Source organism: Ursus maritimus, unplaced genomic scaffold (assembly GCF_017311325.1).
Source record: "Ursus maritimus isolate PB19 unplaced genomic scaffold, ASM1731132v1 scaffold_15, whole genome shotgun sequence".
NCBI lineage: Eukaryota > Metazoa > Chordata > Mammalia > Carnivora > Ursidae > Ursus > Ursus maritimus.
The window spans coordinates 16967450-16993503 of record NW_024423897.1 but is presented as its reverse complement, the minus strand read 5'-3'; the positions used below and the strand labels follow the sequence as shown (position 1 = coordinate 16993503).

The 26054-nt window shown below is 41.4% G+C and overlaps 1 protein-coding gene across 2 annotated transcripts; it reads right to left on the bottom strand.

Annotated features, from left to right (window-relative positions):
- Positions 1–343: 343 nt before the first annotated feature.
- HAVCR2 (hepatitis A virus cellular receptor 2) lies at positions 344–14900 on the bottom strand. 2 transcript variants are annotated; one of them, XM_040630373.1, is made up of 7 exons: positions 14482–14892; positions 12920–13258; positions 11745–11828; positions 8100–8140; positions 6516–6642; positions 3148–3184; positions 344–892 (listed from the first exon to the last, which is right to left on the bottom strand). In XM_040630373.1, the coding sequence occupies exons 1-7, from the start codon at positions 14534–14536 to the stop codon at positions 733–735; spliced, it is 843 nt and encodes a 280-aa protein (XP_040486307.1). In that variant the 5' UTR covers positions 14537–14892; the 3' UTR covers positions 344–732. The 2 variants fall into 2 exon arrangements, with proteins under 2 accessions (XP_040486307.1, XP_040486308.1); XM_040630374.1 differs by lacking the exon at positions 11745–11828 and having other exon boundaries at positions 14482–14900.
- Between the last annotated feature and the right edge of the window lie 11154 nt (positions 14901–26054).

Sequence of the window (26054 nt, the reverse complement as noted above, 5' to 3'; positions counted from 1 at the left end):
CTCTACTTCTCTCCATGAATGGAGAAGTTGCTGGGAGATCTTTCCCATTGAGTGTGCCCCAGGCAAAACTTGACAACACACGCAGTGCACACTTCCTTTTTCTCTGGGAGCTCCCGCCACACCACAGGACCTGCCACGCAGTCTGCCTAACTGGCAAAGGAGAGCTCTGCAGTGGCACTTACTGTTAAAGAATCAATACTCAGAGAAGCATAAGTCTTCTAGAAGAGTCGAGACCATCTCCTCCTCCTCCTCCAGTAGCTTCTTACCTTTTTATAGGTCACAGATCTTTTTGAAAATCAGTGGTCTCTTTCGACTTCCTGTCCCAAAAAGACATGCACGTACCTCAGCACATAATTTTCCCTTTATTTTCAGGAGCTTTGTGGGTCCATCATATGACCGAATTTCCTGGCATTTCAGGGACTGCATATTAAGAATTCCTACTCTCTATAAAAGCCCATTTGAGCTCTAATGCCCTGACTAGCAGTCTCTGAGTTGGGTACACCTGGTGGCTGAAACACAGAGGTAATGTTGAGCCTCACTACAGTACAGGTCACAGTTCCCTCCCTATGGGAGCTAATTATCTTCAGAAAATGTAAAAACTCTGCTTGGTGGTGTGGACAGAGCCTCTAAAGCCAGTTAGCTTACGCATTTCATAGTTTTCAAAGATGATACCACGCTCAAAAATGACGTAGTGGGATCTGGTGGCATTTAAAGGGTTAAACCTCTAGGCTGTCAGGATTGCTGCCCATTGTTGACATAGCAGTAGTATTCGTAAGGATCTTCCATTTCATATATGTTCTCCTCGATGATATAGATGTTTTCCTGTGAGCGCGTTCCTTCTGCTCCTGTGTTTGCTAACCCCGAGGGAGGGGGGTTGGCCAAGCTGACGAGGCTGTGGAAAGAAATGTTGCAGTTGAGTTCAGCATCTCCTGGGCAGCACAGAATACAGTTAAGAGAACAGGCTTGGCTGAAGAGACAACAACCAAATGTAGTACATGGTCCTTGATCAGGTCCTGACTAGGAGGAAAAGGCCATAAAAAAGCAATAAAGTAATGTGTGGAACAATCGAGGACATTTGAATTCATCTCCATTTCCTTAAGTACAAAAACGGCATTGTATCATAAGGAGGGACAGACTGACGTGTTGAGGTGAAGTGTGAAGATGCCTGACATGTCCTTACAAATGGTTCCAGAAAAAAACTATATATTAACAGAGAAACAGAGCAAGCGAGTATGTCAGAATGTTAAATCATGAGTTTCCTTGAAAGGTTCTATTGTTCCTTCCACTGTAACTTCAGTTCTTCTGTGGGCTTGAACAATTTCAAAAAGAAAAAAATACGAATATGTTATGGATCCAATAAGACTTGAGTTTGAATTCTTTTTTTTTTTTTTTTTTTTTTAAAGATTTTATTTATTTATTTGACAGAGATAGAGACAGCCAGCGAGAGAGGGAACACAAGCAGGGGGAGTGGGAGAGGAAGAAGCAGGCTCATAGCGGAGGAGCCTGATGTGGGGCTCGATCCCATAACGCCGAGATCACGCCCTGAGCCGAAGGCAGGCGCTTAACCGCTGTGCCACCCAGGCGCCCCTTGAGTTTGAATTCTGCCTCTGTCCCTTACCAGCCATATGACCTTGGGCAAGTTGGGTGGTTGGTTGTTTCTTTTTTCATTCACTCAATCAAGAAATATTTAGTGTGTTACACACTGTTGTAGGAAGCAAGAAATACTGCAGTGAATAATACACAAAAATCCCATGGAGCCTGCGTGTTAGTAAACTTTGTGTCTCAGTGATGTCGTCTGTAAAATGGGAATAATAAGCATTCTATTTCACAGGGCTGCTATAAGGAGCATTGACTCACTCAACCATCAGCTATGTCGGTGCCTACTAAACATCACGTGTGTATCTAGGTACACAGACACTAATGCAGCAACAACGCCCTAATTTTCCATGGAGCTTCCGTGTATAGAGAGAGATGAACATCTACCAAATAATTTCACCAAATAATTTCAACCAAATAATGAATTAATGCACGTAAATATTACCTATGGATAGTATCACATTTCAAGTTTCAGCTCTAATAACAAATCCTGGCAAAGATGATCGAAAGCCAGTGATAACTAAATATTTTATTTGGCCTATTTGACTTTTTGACTGTAGAGTATTTTGTCTTCATAAATATACTATCTATACTTGGTCTTTAGATAGTATTCAATAGGCAGAGTCATTTTTTTTTTTTTACTGCATTCTACTCATGTACCAAATATCACCAAATTCTACTAGAAGTTATTTAAGCTTTGGGTATTTGGAATGGAGGTGTGTGCATGTGTTTATATGTATACGTATGTGTGTAGTCAAAAATGGATACCAAGACTGAAATATAATAGACCAGTAGATCTCAACCCTGTTCCCACATTAGAATCACCTGGAAAATTTTTAGAAAAACATCTATGCTTAGGCCCCATCCCCAAAGATTCTGATTTATTTGCTCTGGTGTTGGCAAAATTATGTTCAAGTGCCCTAGGTAATTCTAATAGGCACAGAAGTTAAGAATGCCTGGGCTAGGGGCGCCTGGGTGGCACAGCGGTTAAACGTCTGCCTTCGGCTCAGGGCGTGATCCCGGCGTTACAGGATCGAGCCCCATGTCAGGCTCCTCCACTATGAGCCTGCTTCTTCCTCTCCCACTCCCCCTGCTTGTGTTCCCTCCCTTGCTGGCTGTCTCTATCTCTGTCAAATAAATAAATAAAATCTTTAAAAAAAAAAAAAAAGAATGCCTGGGCTGATGTATAAAAGCCCTAAGAGAAGATTCTGGGTATCTTGCTCACTTTTGTAACCCAGTGCCCAGCCCAGAGTCTGAACGTAGCTCAATCACTGGAAGGGTCAATTCATTGAAAAAAAACCATTAATATACAAAAAAAGCATTTCCTATCAATAGTGAGATAAGCTCTATACCTTAACTTCAGGCAATGGAGCTAGAGAAATCAGAAAGGAGAACAGAGCAGTATGTTTAATTGGTATTGCATTAATCCATGCCTAAGGTAAGAAGGAAGTATAAGTTTAAATCCTAGGGCAGGACTCCTAAGAGCAAAGCCATCTTAGAGTAGCGGCCTCCAAGATTCCCATCTTCCCCTACCCCACCTGTTATTCTTACCTTGAATTCTGTAACTTCTCTTTGCTATAAGAATACCCTAGGTAAAAGGTGGAAGAAAAGTCAATTAAAAAATGCTTTCATAAAACAAATGAGATAAGAAATAAAATGAACTTACTGGAGTCAAGGATTGTTTAGGGAAATCTGGTCTCCCTTGGACTGAAATAAATCAAACTATCAGTGTGTGTCTTGATTTATTACATGGACTATGCTAGTAAGTAATAAAGATGCATGTCTTACATTCAGCAAATATATGGAGCATCTCCTATGTGCCTGGCAGTATGCTAGGTACTGGGGATGCAAAAGTGAATTGTGAGCCCTGACTTCTTAAGACTTGTGTTCTAGTGAAGGAGGCATTTAAAATAGTAATCTCTAATTGTGGAACTAATAATGCACAAGAACAGATGATGGAGATGGTGGTCAGGAAAAAACTCTCAGAAGAGGTGACCTTTATGCTCAGTTCTGAACGAAGAGAATGTGTCAGCCAAGTGAAGAGCCGGGGGAGAATTCAGGCAGCGAGAACACCTGATATAGATGATAGTGGGTTCCTGAAACTGAAATAAGAGAGTGGCCCAAGGCAAGGTCTGGAGAGGTAGGCTGGGGCTAGCTCCAGAGGACCTTTTAAGCCGTAATCAAAATTTTGGATTTATTCTAAGACTTATAAGAAATAATTGAAGAGCAGAAATATGAGAGCTGGTTGTGTTTTAAGATCATCCTAGCTACTGTGTGAGGAATAGATTAAAAGGAGGTATAAAAAAAATGAAGAAGGAAGCAGAGATCATGATGCCTCAGATCAGAGTAAGGTGGTGACCGAGAGAGATGCAGAATAATGAATGGATTCTACATGTATTTTGGAGAAAGCCTACAGGAATTAAAATCAGATTTTGTGTTAGGAGGAAACAGGATTCAAGGATAGTCTCTGGCTTTCTGGCTTAAGCAGCCAGATGGATGGTAGTGAAACACTATAATGGGGAACACCAGAGAGGCAGAAGTTGTATTCTGGGAAGGCGGAATATGGACTATAGACCTCCATTTTGGACATGGTAAATGTGGGAGACATCTAAGTGAAGGTATCAACTGTGTGGACACTCTGAGTTGGAGAAGGACATTAAGGATGACATTTAAGCCTCTGGAAATATAGGTCATCACCTAAGGAATATCAATATCTAGAAGTCAAGCAGAAAAAGAAATAACACAAATGACTGAAAAGGAATGGCTAATGAAGTAGGAGAGTGGTATTCTAAAAGCCCAGAGAAGGAAGACTTTCTAGAATGAGTGAGAGTCGATTTGGTTAAATATTGCTGAAAGATTGACTACAATGAAGACACAGGTGTCTGCTGGAGTTAGAAAATGGCGGTTGTCGGTGGGCTTGACTAAAACTATTTCCTTGGTGCTACAGGTGTAGAAGCTAAAGGATGGGTTGAAGAGTTCTGGGGATACAAAGCTGGAAAAATTCATCTGAGAAATTTGCCCATAAAGAACAGAGAAATGGGAGCAGCCAAGGAGGAATATGGGAGTTAGAACATATTTTTATGCTAATGAAAGTGGAATAAATAAAAAGGGAGAGGTAGATGATTCTGGAGAAAGGGATAAAAGGAGGAATGAAGTCTTGGCTAAGGCAAAGGAGATGGAACAGGTCTTTGATACTTCACCAGTTGAGTGAGAAATGAGGGAGGTTTGAGTAGTACCAAGGTATGGATTCTCATTGCAGAGAGTGCACTAGAAAGATATAGGAATGCTGGTTATATTGCTGCCAATTAAAGGCTTTGATGTCCTGACTTAAACACCTGTCACCTTGGTTTTAAGATTTTCTCCAGCAACTTCTAGGGAAAAGATCACAAATCAAACAGGACTTTCCCATCTGTTCTTCTAAGTAGCCATGTTTTCGGAGTAATACAGACCTGGGTACAAAGTGTCAGACTTCTCCCCTTGAGAAGAAACCTCACTTCAAGCCTCTTTACACAAACTAGAATGGCCCCTAATACCAGGCCATCGCAGGACTCAAAAAGGTAATGAGGTCTATTGTTGTTCTTGATCAACCTGTAGGCATTACATTCATATGATCAATTCACAAACTCCCCGACTACCTCTCAGTAAACCCAGGTAAATGTGGATGGGGTAGCTTCTTTCTTTGAACAATCCATTTACCAATAATAGCAGAACAGCATAATGGGGAGGAATAGGAGAATCTTGTCTTCTATATCTATCAATTAACCATATGACTTTGGACAGCATATAAGTTCTCCATTTGGTAAATTAATATAATATTAGTGTCTTTCTCAGTAGGGTAGTTATGAGGATTTAATGAACATAAAGCACTCAGCAGCTTTAAGCCACACAACTAGGGTGACCAATTCATCCTGATTTTCCCGGCACTGTCCCAGTTTTAGCACTGGAATCCCACATCCTAGGAACCCCATCAGTCCTGGGCAAATCTGGGACAACTGGTCACCCGATATGTGGTCCATGTTTATGTATTAGTAGGAAAGGCTGCTAGAATGTACTAAGCCCGAGGATATAAGGCCTTGGCCTCTGCCCTTGAAGAGAAGAGAATATATCACAATTACAACAGTGTGTGAGACTTCTGGGGTGATGGCAATGTTTGGGTCTTGATTGTAGTGATAGGTTTCCAAGTGTGATCATCTATTGAAATTCATCAACTTGAACATACTTTAAATATGCAGTTCAAGTATATAAGCCATGCCTTAAGAAGATTTTTTAAATAAAACTAACTTAGAAAGCAATGTGTGTGTGAGTGCCATGAAGGAGCAAAACACGAATGCTGCAATCCTGGCCCCCGACACTTTGATTAAAGGACTTGCCACCTCTCTCTAAAGACCTGCACAAGTAAGTTAGGAAACAGGTAAGATAGGAACAAGTGAGGTAGGAAAATGCACAGAGAGAAATTTTGTTTGTTTTACTTCCGAATAAACCTAATTCATGACTTAAAGAGGTTTGTGTTCTTAGCCAAACGTAAGAGACCAGCTTTGCGTCTTAGGGATCCTGAAACCTTGGCAAAGCGGCATACTCTCTTGTAGCTCTGCTTCCTGCATTATAAAACGGTGATAAATACTCCCTACTGCGTAGGATGGTGACGATAAAATATAGGAAAAACATTAGGCACAATGCTTGTGTATTACCTGGTAAGTGTTGAATAAAAACATAGCTAGTATCATTGGTAGGTTTGGGAGGACTACAGAGTATTCAGTTTTATCACCTTCAGGTATAAATATAAACTCATATTTTTGTGTTAGTTCCTTTTTTAACAGTTCCTCATCAGAGGGAGAAAGAAGCAGCACCAACCAACTTACACATGAGAATTAAAGCACCAACCAACTTACACGTGAGAATTAAAGCACCAACCAACTTACACGTGAGAATTAAAGCACCGATGATAAGAAGGAGAGCCAGTCCAGCAGAGACCCCTGCTCCGATGTAGACGCCTATTCTGGTGGTCGCACCAGCGTCTTGTAACTCATTAGCCAATGTGGGTATTTGCTACGGAAACACAAACAGAACTACAGCAGATGGCCAGAAATCAGTTGTGTGCTCAGCCAGTCTCATGACTTGTGCATCGGACCGTCCCTTTCACGGCACCACGGGAGTGCCGGGACCTTGAGACTACTCATGATCTGTCTCCTTCCAGATAGGCCTCCAACCACCAAAGAAAGGGACGTGCATACTCTTCGGAGTTAGTAAGGGAATAAAATGTGTCACTTCTATGCTGTTGGGGGCACAAGGAGCCCTTAGTAAATGGACTCCCCTCTCCCACCAAATAAAAATGGGCTTTAGAGTAGAATCCCATTCATTCAAGGTCCCCTGGTGTTCCAGGGAGTTTCAGAGTGGTCAAAACTTGGTGTCTTGTAGAGAAACACCCATATTCACAGAAAGACGGTGATTTAAGAGCCAGGCCTTTGCAGCCAGCCAGTTCTGAGTTCAAGTCCTAGGTCTGCCACCATCGTGTAGCGTTCTGGGGAAAATTAAGGGATGAGAAATATAAAATGCTTGGCACAGGGCCTTGTATACAATAAATGCTTAAGCAGTGATAACTATTATGTTATTGCTCTAATCAATTGGATTTTTTGACTGAGAGTCAGAAAATTCTTCTGCTTCCCAAATTTTAGTCCCTTTAAAAACAATAATAGTAAACACTTTTAAAACAAAGTCAAAGGAATTAAATCTTCCATTTATTCAATAAACGTTTGCTGCAGGAGTGTTACGGGCAAGATACTGCACGTCAAACACTATGGATGTACAGAGGTACTTAGACTCAGTCCTTGGTCACAGAGAGGGGGAGGGGCAAAGACAAAGTGCTGAGCCCCAGTTGTGAATACACAAATCGGGGACTTAGACAAATGAAGGCAGACTCCTGGCTGTGTCCCCAAAGAATGTCTAAGTCGCTACTATAAGCTTGCTATCTAGGGGATTCCCTTTTACTCTGAGAAGGTGGGAGACACCAAATTTGTGGTTAATTAAAATATTGATTTATTTGGAGTTAGATATAGAAATTCTTGGCTTAAAATATTCCTGACTAGTATCTTGCCATATATAAATAAATGTAAATAACCTTTTTCATTGGGGTTGCCATGGAAATGAGAAGAAATATACTCTAGGGAGATGGAGATTGAACCCTCCACAGTGGTATACATTTTGAAATAGGATAAGAGGGACAAGCGGGTAGTGCTTCTTCGTTTTGGTTTTCTAGCACTTCCTATGTGCCAGGCACTTGACCTACATCCCCTCATTCCACCCTTATGATAGGCCCATGCAGTTAGAAATGGCATCACCAACATGTGACAGCCAAGGGCTCTGAGGCTAAGGGAGATTAAGCATTTTTTTTCCCCAAGCAGAGAGCAAACAAGAGGAAGACTAAGGTTGAACTTTCTTTTCTCTGCGTTGGGCATAAGGTTAGCGTGCGCGCACACACACACACACTCACACACAAAGTCACTTACAGTTTGTTGTTTATCATGGAAAGCCTCCAGTGTCTGTGTCTCTGCCATAAAGAGAGAAAAAAAAAAATAGCCAACAGAACAGTCAAGAATGTTTTCTTTTATCTTTTAAAAAAAATCCTAAAGATGCCTATAATCCTATTTGAAATTAAATCTACTCTATACTCTTATACAATAATTAATCGTGAGACCAACAAAATTTTCTAAACACTTGCAAATCAATTTTAGGATGACCATATTTTTTTTAACCAGATAATGAACCCAACTACTTAGGTTCCATGAAAAGGAGACCTCTGTTAGGAAGACTTCGGTTGAATACGTCATTTGTTGTGTCCACAAGGCCCCAAAGAGGGCTGCAAAATTCCAACAACATTGATATCACTCACGCAGGCATTATACTGTAATTAGATTTTGAAAGATAACAAAAGTTAATTTTCTTGAAAAAGTTCTACATGTATTCATTAAAAGAGAGACAGGGTATTTAATTGTCTGAAAATGAAAATAATAATAACCATGGCTATAATTTACCATGAGTGGACATTGTGCTAAATTCTTTGAGCAAAGTATTTCATTTAGCATTCAAAACAATTCTCCTAAAGTAGGGACTATTAGCCCCATTACACAGATGAAGAAGCTGAGACTTCAGAAGGGAAGGGACTTACCCAGGGTCATGCAGCTTAGTGAATAACAGACATGGCCTTCCGGTTTAGGTCTGCATGGCTTCAAACCTTTACTCCGAACTATGCTGCCTTCAACAACCTTCACCTTGGCATGGTCACTACCAAGTGGTCACATTGCCTGGTTGCCAGCTCACCTTCTTTCCTTTTTACCTATTTATTTATTCATCTATCTATCCATTTGATGAACATGTCTACACCCCTACTCTGTGCCAGGCACGGCGGCAGAGCCACGAACAGGATGGGCACAGGCCCTGACCTCACAGACGCAGCCTTCTAAAGATCAATAGATTGTCCAGCTTTGGGAAAACTATGGTTGCTGCTCATGTCTCTGGCTGAGTCAGAGGCTCTGAAACTTCTTAAATGTCATGGCCACTTTCTGGAAGCCTAAAGGTCTAAGTCCTTTCAGGTAGAACCCCTGGTTTAACAAGCCATGATTTTAATAGTCAAATTTTAATATTCTTAGCCCAAAAATATTTTTTTTAAAAAAAGGAAATAAAAGAGATTCTCTTCCACTTACCTTTGCTCTTATTACTACCCAAAAGGAATTTAAAGTACAAAAACCACATTGGTGGAACTGCTAAGTAAACATGAATCTCAACCACACGCAAGATTTTCTAAAGTAAATCCAGTTTCTGCTTCCCTGTAACTATTTTTCTTGGTCTAAATGGCAAGACGGACTTCTCTTTTCTTTGTTTTTGTTTCAATTTACAGTGAAAATAACCCAACAGCGCTCTATTTTATTATCACTGCTTAATTTCACATAGATAGCCATCAACCAAGGTGAGTGGGACAGTTAGAAAAATCTGTGTTGGTGTTTCTAGGGAACCCAAGACTCGGCTGGAGTGGAGCGGGGAGCGGGGGTGGGATGTGATGGTTTTAAAAGTATATAAATTTATAGTTACCATCTAGCACATATCACCTGCCAGACATGGTGCTTAGCACTTTATTTGCATAATATCTTTTAATCTGCACCACAATATATAAGTATTATTATTTTTCCATTTTTCAGATGAAGTGACCAAGTCTCAGAGAGGTGCTTTGCGTAAGATCACACAACCAGTAATTGGCAAACCTGAGATTCAAACCAAGTCTACCTCCAGAGCTGAGAACTCACCATGACCTAGTTCTGCCTCCTTCATCTGGAAGGGACATGACATTGTTTTATGTTCAAGATATGTTTAGGAGCTTCCAAGAGCCCTGGAACTTTTACTTGTTAAGGTTCCACTCCACTGAATAGCAAACATATTCAATGTACCCACATTCCACATTAAAAGAAAAGGTACGTACACCTACCCAAAGTTGACTTTGAAGAGGAGACCCCATCTTTGTTGCCCTAGAGGGAAGGAACTAACAGGTAACAACCAAAGGGAAAAGGACTTGTTTATGATATGGACAACCCTGAGGAAATGCCCTTCCTCTTCAGAAAGGTGTGTGGGCATATAGTGAATGCCCACTTGTGGTGACGTAAAGAACGCTGGAGCCCAGGATGGGAACATGGGCATACAATAAATATGGGGTACGACTTGATTAGGGTTAACTACAGGGAAGCAGAAACTGGATTTACTTTAGAAAATCTTGCGTGTGTTTAAGATTTATGTTTACTTAGCAGTTCCACCAATGTGGTTTTTACACTTTAAATTCCTTTTGGAATGAGGATTGTCATCTGGTCCTACCATATTTAATTTTCTTACTAATCACAGAAGAGATGTTGGCTACCAATCACTAAAGAACCACCAAAGACTAAACCGGTGGAGAACTGAAAACTTACAATAATAACTAATATTTGAGTGCTTTCTGTGAGCCAGGTACCACGCTGAGCACTTTGCCTACATTGTCACACTCAATTTTTACAACAGTCTTATGCAATAGGCACTGGGATTACCCCCAATGTAGAGGTAAGGAAACTGAGCCTCACAGAGATTGAGCAATTTTACTTTGAGCTCACAAAGCTGGTATGAAGAACTGATAATGGAACCCTGTCACTGACATACTTAACCACAATCTCATTCTGCCTCCAGATCTTACTGGTAACATTAAAGCCAATAACCAACATGTACTGAGTACATGCTATGATCAAATACTGGGCTAAGCACTTGAGATACCCTTTCTTATTTAAATCCCTTTAAGTGGGACTCAGGAGATTTATGAAATTAAGATATGGGGTGTACCTGTTATTACCCTCATCTTACTGAATGGAAGACTGAGCCCCAGAGAGTATACAAAGGACCAGGAATCTGACGGGAGACATTTAAGATGAATTTCCCTGCTCAGTATGACCTGCAGTCTGCTCTTTTGACCCTATCTTCTCTACCAGAACAGCATGGAGAAGTCCTTGCTGAATTACTCAGAGGATTTAGCTGCTCTTCCTGAGGCTGGAATTGAAAGAACATGATGGGCTTCATTCTAGTTAGAAAAGATCCTCCAAATCACCTCATCCAACCCCAAACATGGACTGGAGCCAATTCATGACAAAACACCCCAGTCTGGGAGTCAATTGGAAAATAATGGCAATGTAATACGTTTTTCATTAGACTAAATTTATTTAATTTAAAAACATGTCTTTTTTAACGCAATAATGGCCTTAGTAGAATTTTTTTTTTCTTATTTGGCAAAATATGTAGACCACCAGGATTTTGTTTTTGGAGGGAGTGGGAATTTCACTAGGTTACAAAATCCAAAGTCTCTAAACCCTCTCCTTGGACAGAACAAGACGCAGAGATCCAGGGAAGTGAAAGGTTTTGGCCCAGGTCACAGGGCTTCTTGTGACTAGTTCCGAATCCTAGCTCAGGGCTCCTTTTTCGCAGCCCAGGTCTATCCCCACCCCAGCCCTCCCCACATACAACATCTCAGGTGCCCAGGGACCTTCACGCCTCCACTCAAACCCTTTTCTCGTCTCTTTCCCATACTCCAAATCCTCTGAACTCTGACAACACCCGAAGGCTTCCTGCTACACCTTCCGCGTCATTACCTGCGCCATGTCCCTTGGCGGTGAGGATCCACGGAAAGGCTGCAGTGGAGTCTGTCCATGGCGTCTGAGCAGAGGTGACCTTGGCTAATACCAGAAACCAACATAAGCATGCGGCTCGTCTGAGAGCAGAGAGCTTGTGGCAGAGAGTCAAAGGGGCAGCAGAAAAAAATATGAAACGCAACAAATGAAGAGAAGCACATGCCCAACTGCCAAACCTACCCGGCCCCCTTCGTGGAGTGCAGGGCACCCGTCAAATGTTGGGCAGAGGCGTGTTACAGTCAGCATCGCCACGGTCGGTCTAATGGTTAGTAATGGAACTAACAGCCACCCAAAAGGCCACACTGAACGCTTTTCATAAAACACCTCGTAAAGTCCTTCCAAGGGCCTGTGTGGTAGGAATTACCGTATTTCATAGAGGAGGAGTTCACCGAGTTTAAATAACTTGCCCAAGAGTACACAGGTAGTTAGGAGGCGAAGTTGGATTTGAACTCAGCTCCATCAGCCACACACTCTATGCTCTGTAAATCTTCAAACAAACGCATGAGCACATGCACGCCACACGTGCACTGTCCGGTGGTTCTCAATCCTCATGTAAGGTAGACTTGGTAAAATCCTAGGGCTCGGGTTCGACCTCCAGAGACACTGATTTCTCTGGTTCGTGGGTGCGTGCGGACCAAGGAGCTATAGGTGTTAAAAAAAGATTTTCAGGTGATTCTAATGAGCAGTCAGGTTCCCGAACCACCAGCCTTTTTTTTTTTTTTTTAAGATTTTATTTATTTGACAGAGACAGCCAGCGAGAGAGGGAACACAAGCAGGGGGAGTGGGAGAGGAAGAAGCAGGCTCCTAGCGGAGGAGCCTGATGTGGGGCTCCATCCCAGAACGCCGGGATCACACCCTAAGCCGAAGGCAGACGCTTAATGACTGCACCACCCAGGCGCCCCTCAAACCACCAGTCTTGACCTTTCCTCCCATTCTATAGATCCTGTCCATGAGTTTTAAAATAGATGAAGGAAATTAAAAGTGGCTGGGCATCGCTGGGGGAGCCTGTTAAACTTTAGGTCTTAAGGACTCCCCCCCATGGCTGTAATTGGGGAGATCAGAAGGGAGACCAATCAGTGTATTTAATATTACCTGCAGGTGATTTTATTCAAGAAGGCATACAAAGGTCCACTCACCTGATTTGATGACCAACTCCAGGTTTAATTTTTTATCATTCATTATGCCTGGGAATTGGATCCGGCAACAATAGGTCCCACCGTCGGCTAGAGTCACGTTCTCTATAGTCAAGGACACATCTCCCTTGTGGATATTCCTCTTTAGCTGGTATCTGTTGGAGGTCTGATATTTCACGTTCCTTCCGTCTGTGCTGAGCACCATACTATGACATTCGAACACAGGACAGGATCCCCTGCCCCAGCAGACGGGCACAAGAGCTTCAGAAGTGGTTGCAGAGTAGACACAGGGCAGATCAGCATTCTGACCCACTTCAGCTATGTATACCCCTTCCGAAGACCCTGAATAAAGAGGGAAAGAGAGCAAGACCCAGACAATGAGTGAGGTTGGTTGGTTTCAAGAAAAATGCAAGTAGTGCCTTATAGAATTAAAAGGAAACCAGTGCTGCTGTCCTGTTTGGAAGATGATTCATGATGACGATGATTCTCAGACTTGAGGGGCATCAGAATCACTGGGAAGACATTAAAACACAGACGGCTGGGCCCAACTGCTAGAGTTTCTGATTCAATAGGTCTGGGGTGGGTATAAGAATTTGAATTTCTAGCAAGTTCCCAGGAGCTGTTAAGATGGCTGTTCTCAGAAACTCACTTTGAGAACCAATGCCCTAAGAGAGAATTGTGGTCCAACCCTGTGAACACCAGAGGGCAAGGCTGATGGAAATGGGTAATCAGAAAATGTGTCATTGTCTGCCAGTAAAACAGCTCACTGGTCTGGGACAGTTGATTGCTCATCGATGAAAGGCAGTTAACCTGACATAAATCTCACTCTATTTTTTTTTAATTTTTTAATTCTTTTTAAAGATTTTATTTATTTATTTGACAGAGAGCACAAGCAGGGAGAGTGGAAGGCAGAGCGAGAGGGAGAAGCAGGCTCCCCGCTGAGCAGAGACCCTGATACAGGGCTCGATCCCCGAACTCGGGGATCATGACCTGATCGATGGCAGATACTTAACCGTCTGAGCCGCCTAGGCACCCCTCTCTCTCTTTTTTTAAGCACTTGGCACACAATGAATGAAAAACATTGGCTGAATAAGAAGCTTGTGTATTTGAAACCACTCACAGGCTATTTTAAGGTTTAAAATTAATTGCCTTTACATACACATATTAATAAATATATATATAGTAAAACATTAAACAATATAAAAGGTACACGAGAAGTATACTCCCTCTCCCTGCTCCTTCCCATTTTCCAGTTCCCCTTTCCAGAACGCACACATTAAGAAGCATTTGTGTATTCCCACTCCCTGCAACACACATACCCAAATAAAAGTCTGATAGAGACGTCCTTCCGCACCTTCTTTTATCAATTGATGTTTGGACTCAGGGACATATCACTACGTGCAGTCGGCCTCCGTGTTTGCACCGTATATCACAGCTTATTTACCTACTCCCCGACTGGTGGACATTTAGGTTGCTTCCATACTTGCTATTACAAACGTTACAATGACCATCCTTGTATCTTTATCTTGTAGTTTCCAGCTGTGGAAGCCTGTGCCCAGACTTACCTGTGAGTAGTAGCAGCCCCAGCAGGACGCAGTCAAAGGGAAGAGGTGAAACCATGGATTCTGAAGAAGACAAGTCAAATAATGGTTCTGTTTAGTTTTAATTCTCCAGTGGAACTGGAGATTGCTCTTGCAATCGAATCTCCTTCCCAGTCACAGGAGCGGCGGCCACGGTCCCCAACTGCTGGCCCAGCACACCAGGGCACCTGACTACCAATCTTGGCTCTGTTATTGCTGCCAAGTCTACAGTTACATCAAAGGAAACCCCAGTTCTCTGTCATGCTACACCACACACATCCTGTCAGTCTCTGATATTTATCCCTTAGTCTCAACGAAGAGGAAGCGACACTCGGAGGAAGCAACGTGTCTCTCAGTCAGGAAAACTCCCAGCAAGTAGAGAGAGGCCTGGAGCATCTCCAATGACGTAATCGTCTGTGTGAAATGGATGATGTGTGGGTCCCGCTGGTTACCAGGGAACACAGGGTAGGAACACAGCATCCGTGCGTTCAGTCAGTCAGATCAGGAAGTTGGTTGGTCATGTGACCAGTGTTAATGAAGCACCTACTGTGCGTCAGGAACTGGACTGGGAGCTGGAGAATACCACAGTGAATGGCATCTTCTTTATCCTCACATTTATGGGCCCTTTCACGCCATTCTGAGCTTCCTTCTTAGCCTTGTTCTAACACAAATTGGGCTGTGTCATATAACCTTGCTGTATCTTGGTTCCTTCATTTATAAAATGTAGAAAATGAGGAAATTGTGCTCGGTGACATAGGCACAGCGCCCTGCTCTAATATTCTGACTTGGACCTGAACTTTCAAGCCCTTCCACTTAGGAAAGACACATTCCTTTCTGGAATGTTTCTTTTTCCCCACCGCGGGAGGAAGTTGAAGGACCCCAGTATTGTATTTCATCTCATGTACACAAGATGTCTCCTTGCCTCCCACCCCAGGCACTTCGGGCATAAATTGTCAGGAAGTGTGGACTTCCAGCCACACTCTCCATCACGGAGGTAACACCTCAGACCCCAACAGTCTCAGCCCTGGGAGAGTGACATTTGTCTGGGAACCTTAAAAGCCAATGGTTCTTTACAAAAGTGAGCTCACAGACTGAATTGTTTCTGAGAGCCCTGTGGCCCTCCTCTGTCTTTTCTTGCTGAACTTCCTTGTCGCTCATCCTTATGGCACTAAATCCATTTAATATAAATACGGAGCTCTCGTCCTATGCATGCACTTCCCTAGCATCAGAGAGGTAGCAGCTACTGGAGAGACAGCAGTCAATTTCTTCAGCCTATGGATAGGGAAACTGAGACCTGACAAGGCTGATTTGCCCAAAGGCACATGATTGGTAATTTCAAATGAGAGCTGAGTCCCCCAAGCTCCAGATTTTTCCACTATAAGCTGTTCTATGAATTTCATATTTGCCCTTAATATGTCTGCCTATGTAACTAATAACAACCAGCAAATGTCCATATTCAAGGGGAAGGCAGAATGGATTAAACATGGGGGCAGAGGTCATGTTTACTGCACGACCCCAGTCAACACTCTTAAAAGTTTCAGCCCTCAGATTCTGTGTTCTGTTTTTTCTTTTTTTTTTCTGTTTTAATTTTTTATTGTTTTTACTGTTTTCTGTCCATCTCTACAGTTACTACTGGAACCAGCTTTATAAAATATTAACAATTTATTAATTCATTGTAGTCTAGACATAAAGAAGCCTAGAAATCTACTCTAAACCCCTTCTCTCTCTTTTTTTTCTCTGTGTATAGGGAGCTGTTTTTGAGCATTTTCATGTTTATTTAACCTTTATTTGTTTCTTAAAAAAAATTTAGATAATTCATCCAAATGGCTAAAATTCAAAGCAATATCAAAGCTTTATGAAGAAGCCTTGTTCCCACCCCCCCAAGTCTACCAATTTTCCCCACCCACCCTGTAGGTTTCTGTTTTCCTAAGTCTCTTGTGTATACCCCAACACAAACACGAAAAAATAAAATATATATTCTTATTCCCTCCTCTCTTAGACAAATTGTATACCTGGGTTGCACCTTACATTTTCTATTTATTGTTTTATACAAAAACTTTTTTGACATTCACAAAAGCAGAGAGAAAAGTATGAGTTCCCAAAGTACAGATTCAAAATTATCAACTTCTATTTTAAAATGAATCCCAGACATCATGTTATTTCACCTTACAGACTTCAATGTGCATTTTGGTTTTTGAAAGTGGACATTCTGGGGGTTCCTGGGCTCTTCAGTCGGTTAAGCATCTGCCTTCAGCTCAGGTCATAATCCCAGGGTCCCGGGATCGAGCCCTATGTCAGGCTCCCTGTGCTCTCTCGTTCTCGTGCTCTGTCAAATAAATAAATAAAATCTTTAAAAAAGAAAAAAGTGGACATTCTGCTGCATAACCACAATACCGTTATCACACATGACCAAATTCATAACGATGTCTTAGCACCTAATTCTTCAGTCCATAATCAGATTACCCCTGATTATCTCAAAAATACCCCAGCATATGTTTGTTTATATTCAGGCCCAAACAAGGTCCCTACATTGCATTCGGTTGTTAGGTCTCTTAAGTATCTTCATCCAGGACAATTTTCCCTCCATCCCCCCCGCCACTGACAGGTTGTACAAACCAGTTGTTCTGGAGAATGTTCCACATTCTGGGTTTGCCCACTTCCTTGTGGTGTCATTCAAATTATTCCTCTTTTCTGTGTGTTTCCTATAAATGAAACTTAGCTCTAGAGCTTTGATTGGATTCAGTCTGACTTTTCGGCAAGAGTGCTTCACAGCTGGTCCTGTGCGCCTCGGATTCCGCCACAATTGTCCGCTCGCTCTACGTGTAGGGGACTAACCTCGATCAGCTTGCATCTTTCTTTCTAACCTCAACTCTCTGTTCCAAAGATCTCTCCATTCCAGCTCGTATAGAACTTCCTCATTCTTTATTACAGCCCTGTGACTGCCACTGGATGAAAACATGGTGTGAACGCAACCATGTTATCGTGCCCTTGAAATGGACACCTCATGTCTCAGTTTATTGGTCAAGTTGATCATAAAAGATCCACAGAGGCCTATGAGTCTTTACTTACATGCCATGGAAGTTTGCTTTTTAAAAGGAGCCCTTGAATGTGCTTTCAGCAAAGAAGCCTTTCGTATGGGAATTAATTCATTTCCAAGTTGTGTTTAGAAAGTTGTGTTGTGTATTGCATTCTCTCTCATAAGGTGTGCTTGTTGACTGTTGGCTGTGATCCCGTAGAGGGGTGCTGCATACAATACCCCGGTAGAGTTAAGTTTGTGTTTTTGCTTTTCTCCTTCAGCAGCAGGAAAAGTGGCAGAAAAATCTCAGGCTCCTTAAGATAGCCTCCAAGCACCAAATGAAAACGTTAGGATTATGTGTAATTAGAATTCACAATGATAGATAACTAAAGGGCCACTAGACAAAATTCATGAAATGGAAGTTAGAGAATTTGACCCAGGTCAGGAGACAAGAGAACAGGGGTGAGACAGATGGGATTATCTGGAAAAACTCAGTCCAATTAGAATCTACTTTGTGCAATGGGGGAGCTGCAGAAGAATGGGTTTTGGAGAGATGATTACCTAAGGAATCCTATGTATAATTGATTTGAATCAAAAGCCCTCTCTTACTTAAACTACAACATTTTAGCTTCCGTGTAGTATTAGTCCCAAAATTTTGCAAAGGGAGGCACTAAGTTTGGATGTTAAGGGTAAGAAGTTAAGGTAAGCAAATTTGAGCTAGATCTTCTGACTTCCAGATTGCGTCTAGCCATGTGACTTCCCTTTAAAAGTGCTTGTACGGAATAAGTCAGTCAGAGAAAGACAAGTACCATACGATTTCACTCACATAGAAGTAGAGAAACAAATGAGCATAGGGGGAAACAGCAAGAGAGAGACAAACCAAGAAACAGACTCAACTATAGAGAACAAACTCATGGTTACCAGAGGGGAGGTGGGCGGGGAGATCGGTGAAATAGGTGATGGGAGCGAAGGAGGGCACTTGTCGCGATGAGCACTGGGTGACGCATGGAGGTGCTGAGTCACTATATTGCACACCTGAAACTAATTTTACACCGTATATTAACAACTGAAATTTAAACAAAAACTTTAAAAATAAATAAAGTGCTTGTAAACTGGTGTCTGTACAGTACTTGAAAACTTTCCTTTATTATATAAGTCATACTCCATATAAGTCATACTCATTGTAGAAAATTCTTTAAAAAAAATAGGAATATAAATAAATAAATACCATGATCTCAGCAGCACAAAATACCTACTGTCAACATAATGGATCTCCTTGCAGCTATTTTTCCGTGCTCATCTCTAAATATACAAACAGGTTCATGCCAGTACCTCTTGTGGGTGTATCACGGGAAAGAATGTCTCACCCGTGGACAATTAGGAACATCAAGAACACAAGGGGATCTGGGAGAAGGTACAAAACATATCTGTATACTCCCCATTAAACCACCTGTCAGTTCAAAGACTCCACCTCAAATGAAAGTCCTTTTATTTTTATTTGACGTTGATTTTTGTGGTCTCAGTGCGCTCCTTTGCGTCAGGTTGCTTTCGGCATTGCCTTCCCCACCAGGCCCGGCACTGAGAGGGCGACTTCAGGCCAGAGATCCGGGGCGTACCCGAAGGGAACTTCAAGGTCTTCAGAATGATGATACATTTACAAGGCAACTAAATTTCTCCCTTGCTATGGACCACCTCTCATAGCTAGATCTCCGTGTTGTTCTTATGCCAATAAACCTTTCCTCAGAGTCTTTAGGTTGCAGTTAAGAGAAAACCCAACTCGAACTAGTTTAAACTGTAAAGTGAATTTATTGACTGACATTATTGAAAAGGTCAGCTGCAGGCAGACTTGACTCAATGGCGCCCGTGAGGTCACTGGGGACCTGGTTTCTGGCTGGCTCCGGTTTTGGCTCCCTCCTCAGATTCCGCTATACCCGCCAAGCACCCCGCCACCTACCAAGAACATCTTTCGGCTGCTCTCCCACAGGTCCAGTGATTCACATTCCCTCAAAGGCCCACACTGGGTCACAGACTCATTCCTGAACTATCTGCGTCCACAGGCTCAAGAAGGACTAATTGGGTTGAGCCTGAGTCATAGTCCCAAACCTTGTGTTCGTTCTACAGTGAAAGAAGGTGATTCCCCCAAAGAAAAAGTGTGGTGCATTTCAAGAGGAAAAACGGATTCTGGGTAGCAAGAGCAATTGGCCACTACGGATGCCCTCCCAGAAAGGGATGGGATGGAGAGATGGGAAAAGAAAACCTGCCCTTCCAAATACGCATGGTTCTTTTTCTTCTGGAAAAAAAAAAAAAAAAAGGCATTTCACTAATAAAGTGCTTTTTAACTTACAAAGACATGCTCTTCACAACACCGGGGAGATGATAAAGAGCTTTCGTGTTTATGGACAGTTTTTATTTTTAGTAACTCTACATGAATGCCCGCGAGATGAAGCTTAAGGTCATTCTCAAACCAGTGCAAGAGCCAGTTAGAGCCCTCTCCAGGGCTCTTCGTACAGCATAGAAAACAGTAGCCCAGCACGGACAAGTCAGCATTCTGAGAAATCCCAGTATTTGCCCAGCAAGTAACTCCTAAGGGAAGTTAATGCTGCCCCTGCCCACATAACCAGCCCTCTTCAGAGGAGAGGAAGTGGGGAGGGCTGTAAAATGATTCACCCTCGGTAGCTCAGCGAGCCTCCCAGGGACGAAACTGAAAAATGAAAAGGGGTCTACCATCAAGACAATTCTGTTGAGCATGAGTCACCGCAGGAACTCCTACCCGCAGTGCCATCTTGAGCATGCAGGGCTACTTCCTGCCCAGACCACGCAGGGGTGGGGAGCTGTGTGAGTGGTCACTCATCCTGGGGCACCTCTTCTTTCTTTTGTTGGCTTATTAGTCGTACACTCTTGGTTCGGGTAGTGACGCGATCATACTCCTCCGTTCAAAGCACACAGTCCTCATCAATCTAGGAAGCTCTCTTTCTCTTTTCTTTTCTTTTCCTATTCCCCGCTTCATCTCTGACCTACAGTCGCATTTTTCTCTTTTCATAGGCATCCACGTTACAAGAATGTGGTTGAGCAGTTTTCCAAAGCACTCATGCCAGTTGACATTCTCACTGCCAGTGAGAACACAGGCTCCATGACTTTGCCAGTCACAGTCCCGTCAGACTTTTTAATTTTTTCCAAGACGATGGAAGCATGATGATGTCACAATATGGCTTTAAGGTGAAACTGTTGTCTGCTGGGAAACATAAGAGACGTACAAAGCATTGCACATATAAATTCATAGTGCACGGATATTTATAAAGCAAGCACTCGGGTAACCAGGACCCAAAACAAAAAGTAAAACATTGCCAGTTCTCCTCAAGTCCTGCTGACACCCACTCCAAACCCGCTGTCCCTTCCTGATCACAAAACCTTGCTCCTCCCGTACAGATAATCACTATTCTAAATTTTGCAGTAATCATTCATCTTCTTATGCTTTTACCGCCTGTGTATGCATTCCAAAATTATAGGTATAGTTTTGCTTGGTTTTGAACATCATATGAATGACATCCTATCATCTGTAAGCTTTTGTGTTCTGTTTCTTTTACTCAGCAGGTCTATCTGTGAGGTTCATTCATGCTGTTGTGTATTCCTGTAGATTGTTTGTTTTCACTATTGAATACTTTTCCGGGAATGGATATGCCTCAAGTTATTTGTTCACTATATTTTAGGTACACACTTCGCCTTCTGTTTCAATTATCATGAACAATGCCACCCTGGACATTCCCGTACACGAATCCTGGTGCACACATACAGAACCTTCTCTGGAGTATACTTCTGAGAGCGAAATTACTGGGTCGGAGAAACTTATTAGAGAATGCCTGTTTCCCGAGCATCTACCAGCAGTGTATAAGAATTTCTCCTATTCCACATCCTCATCCACACTTAGTATTACCAGATTTGGTTCTTTTTCCAAACTGGTAAAGGATATGATGGCATCTCACTGTGTCTTTAATTTGCATTTTCCTCTTTACTAACAAGGTTAATAAGCAGTTTTTCTTTTGTTTATGAACCATTTGGATTTGGGGAGTGTTAAGGGGACAAATGCTTTTTTATCATAAATTGATCATTATTTATATAAATTATGAGTAATTTACATATTTCGGATACTAGTCCTCTGCTGATTTAATCTGCTATAAATACAGTATTTTTCTCCCACTTTGTGGAGTAAATTTGACCTCTTTACAATATTGAATGTTCCAGTCCATAAATGTGTTTTAATCTCTTACATCTCGATTTTCTTTAATATCCCTTAATAAAATGTTTAAATTTTCACCATAGAGATATTTAACTAATACCTTGACTTTTTCCTGGGTACTTCATATTATTGATGCTATTTTACATGTATCTTATTTTTAAGTTTTTATATTGTTTGTTTTGGGTATTCTGAAATCCACTTCATTTTTGAACGGTGATTTTCCCCCTCCAACCAGTAAACTCTCTTATTAATAAATTATCTGTAGATTATATTGAATTTTCTATATAGACGGTCATATTTCCTGCAAATAATGACAGTTTTGTTTCTTCCTTTTCAATCCTACTTCCCCCCCCCACCGCCCCCTTACCATGCTGGAGAGAAAATCTAGTTTCTATTTCACAGAAGTTTTGGTAGCAGGCATCCTGTTTCATTCCAGCTCTTAAAGAAAAGGTTTCAGCTTCCACCTTGGGTATGTGTTATGCTGTATGTTTTATGGAGTTACTGTTTATTACATTAAGAAAGTTCTCTTCTGTTCCTAAATATCTAAGCCACTTTTTTTCTTCTTTTCATGAATGGATACTAAATTTTATAAATGCCTTTTGTGTATCTGTTGAGATGATTAGGTGACTTTTCTCTTTTAATCTACTATTGTGACAGACTACACTAATTTTCTACTCTGCATTCCTAAAATAAACAGATTGCCCATAAAACATTACCTTTTATTTTTACATATGCCTCGGTTGAATGTGCTAGTATTTTATTTATGCTAGTCCATAAAAAGAGAATGTTCCCTCTTTATCTATTCTCTGAAAGAGTCTATATAAAATAAACTTGTTTTGTTTTTCTTTTTTCTGGCAATGTTTGGTAGAACTTGCCAGCAAAGCTATTTGAACAGTTTTCTTTGTGAGAAGAGTTTGACTACTGGTAAATTTTTTAAAAAATCATTAGAAACCTATTCAGGTTTTCTATTCTTAAACCAATATTGATAATTCTGTAAGGATTTTCCATTTTGTTTAATTTTTCACATTTGTTGGTATAAAGTTTTCCATAATGTTTTTATATTATTTCATCATTTCATATTTTCATATTATTTCATACTGTCCTAAAATCTATAGGAATGCCCCTTTTTCATTTCTGCTATTATTTGTGCCTTTTTTTTTTTTTTTTGAATCATTCTCTCCTCAAGCAGCCCAGGCTCATGCACCATGTATGCCTCCCGGGGAACCCCTTAGCCCTTCCAGATCGGACACTTCTTCAGAGATGATTAGCAAGCCCAAGACCTAACTGTGTATGTTGCTTGGGGACAAATGAGTTTCAGAAAAAATTAGAAGGGGTCTTCTCTTTCATTCTCAACATTAACAGTACCTACCCTATGAGATGGGCATAAGAATTACCATAGTTAAGGAAATTGAGTTTCAATTGGCTACCCAGCCAATAAATAGTGGAGCCCCAATTCTCTTTGCTCTTTCTCTCAATGCTTTCTTCTTTCTTTTCTTTTAAACCTGAATTTTAATTCTGCCATTTTCTAGCTGAAGTGTCCTTGGTGTATAGCAAGTTACATTCTTGAGTCTCACTTTCTTCATCCATGAAATCATTTTTATTTTTCCAATTTGAATATACATAGACACGAATATGAACTCAGACTACACACAGGCTATAAACTTGCTTTTATCATATCTGGAATATCTTTCTGTGTCAGTATTTTCACCTTGAATGGCTCTTAACAGTTGATTGGTGTTCATAGCAGATCTTCATGTTTGTTGAATGAATCAATGAATGAATGAATGAGAAAATCAGTAAAGACCCAAAAGACAACTTTCCTTGTAGTTGATACAATGCATTCCTGGTCAGCCCAGCCTCACCTCCCCATCGGACTCCCATCCTTTGACTATCTTCCCTTACTCCAAATCCGAGTGGGGGGGCAGGGAACCAGCAGCTTCCCAGACCTTCGTCATGTATGTTAAGCAAATGTGAGAAGCATCTGTCACCATTATTCACTCAGTACTAACCAATAGTGCCGAGGTCTTCCCCAGGTCTTGTCCAAGAAAGAAAGACTCTGATCAAAAGACTTGTATTCACACCATAATACTAAGTATTTTGAAAAATTCACACCCTGTTCTCTCCATGAGAAAAGATCTTGCAGGCCAGAGGCACAGGCAACTAGTCTCACTTGTTGAATAAAAACAAGCTCAGTATCAAAAGCAGCACCTGAGTTTCTCCAGCCCACTCAACGCCTGCAGCTTCTGAACTTGAGATAAGAGTGCCACTTACTGTTAGATTCTTCACATTGCAATTTGAAAACAGTTCTTCAATCTCGGAGTCCAATGCCCAATGAAGACAAAGGACTTACCGGGAAAGATACTAATTGACCTTTGATAGCTTACTAAATACCAGAAATTGTGCTAAGTGCTTTGTAGCCATAACCTCATTTAGGCCTTACTGTAGCCATAACCTCATTTAGGCCTTACAACAATCCTATAATTTTTATTTCTCTGGTTATTACTGGTTTTGTGAGCACCCTCCAGGGTTTTGAATCCAACCACCTAGATCACAGCCTGTGGGCCAAATCCAGTCAGCTGCCTGTTTTTGTACAGTCCACAAGCTAAGGATTATTTACGTGGTTGGGAAAAATCAAAAGAATATTTCACAATGTGAAAATTATTGAAATCAAGTTTCAGTGTCTATGAAGTTGTATTGGAACACAGCTACACTCATTGGCTTGATACCGTCTGGCCGTTTTTGTACTATAGTATAGTTCAGTAGTTGAGACGGAGACCTCATGGTCCTCAATGCCTAAAATATTTACTAACCTGCTCCTTACAGAAAAAGTTTACCAACTTCTGACCTAGATTCTAATTTGGATACACCACCTGGGCAAGGCACAAAACTGAATCTCAAGTTTCATAAAGTGGAAGAACACCTACCAAGAGCAGTTTTTGAGGAAGATTAGCTATAAACACAGTATCTCAAGATACCTAAGACATAAATGCCTTAACATGTTCAAAGGAAGCTTATCATTTCCATCTACAAATCTCCTCCCTTAGCCCAGTGTCGTGTAGCGTCTTGAGTATGGACTTTAGGATCAAAATACAGGATTCCACTCTAGGCTCCACTATGACTTATTAGTTAAACGATGCAGTAGAAAGGTGCTCAAATATGGAGGTTGAGCGCTTAGGCTTTGAAACTAGATTTCAATCCCGTCTCTGCCTCTCACTAGCTTGGTGACCTTGCGTAAATTACATAACCTCTCTGAACCTCTGCTTCCTCATTGTAATATAGATGTAAACAGTCATACTGATTTCATCAGGATGCTGTAAGGATAGAATGAATTTACGTATGTAAAGTGATTATAACAGCGCTAGCAAAGCTCTCTGTTCGCCACTGATTTCCCATTTACTTAGGATAAAGCAAACTTCTTCCCTTGACCATCTAATGCCTGCAATCTGCCCTCCATCTGCTTCTCTAGCTCCAACCTCTTTCCTATGCTGCAGCCATTAATAGCCTTTCTCACCCAAATCATGCTTTTTATTTCCTCACGAGACACTTGTATCAGTTTTCAGCGACCTCAGAACCAAGCACAGGCCTTTTCTTTGAAATACAGCACAAAACAAATGAAGCTCCCTTCCAAAACCCGTAACAAATGTGAACATGTAAACATAACTTGAAAAGATAATGTGGACAAGGAATTCTGAGCAGGTAATAGGAATAAAATTAGAAGCAAGATTCTTCTGACTGTTGCAATGGCTGGATAGTTAAGACACAAACTCAGACCTTCAAAAACTAATTCATTTGTTTTCTTGTTTATCTTTCTTCCATTTTCCTCCCCACTCTCCATTTCCATGGTAACTAGATAGTGTCAGGCAGAGGACCACACTCTTCACTAAATGAATACTTTAATAAATGAACAGTGATGGTGGGGAGTTTGGGAATATAAATAAGCACAACCTGTTTATTTTTATCTAAAATTTACATGTGCTCAATTTTACAATATGATCAACTCAGCACCTCCTTTCCTGAGAGGTGGACTACCTTCTCAAATACATGGACATTTGGGGGACTGCCAAATTCTTACAGGATTCAGGACCCAACTGATTGGCCCAGCTGGAATCAGAAATACCACCCCAAATTCCACCTCTGGGCTGGTTAATTAGTCTTCCTTTTTTTCCAACAATGGGGCACAAAGACTTAACACCTGGGAACTGCTAGCAGCCATGTTCTCCATCCATGCACAAAAAAGCAGGTTTGTAAAGAGAATGGAACAAACAGAAAGAAACCAGACAAGAGAAACAGAAGGGATCTGAATGGAGT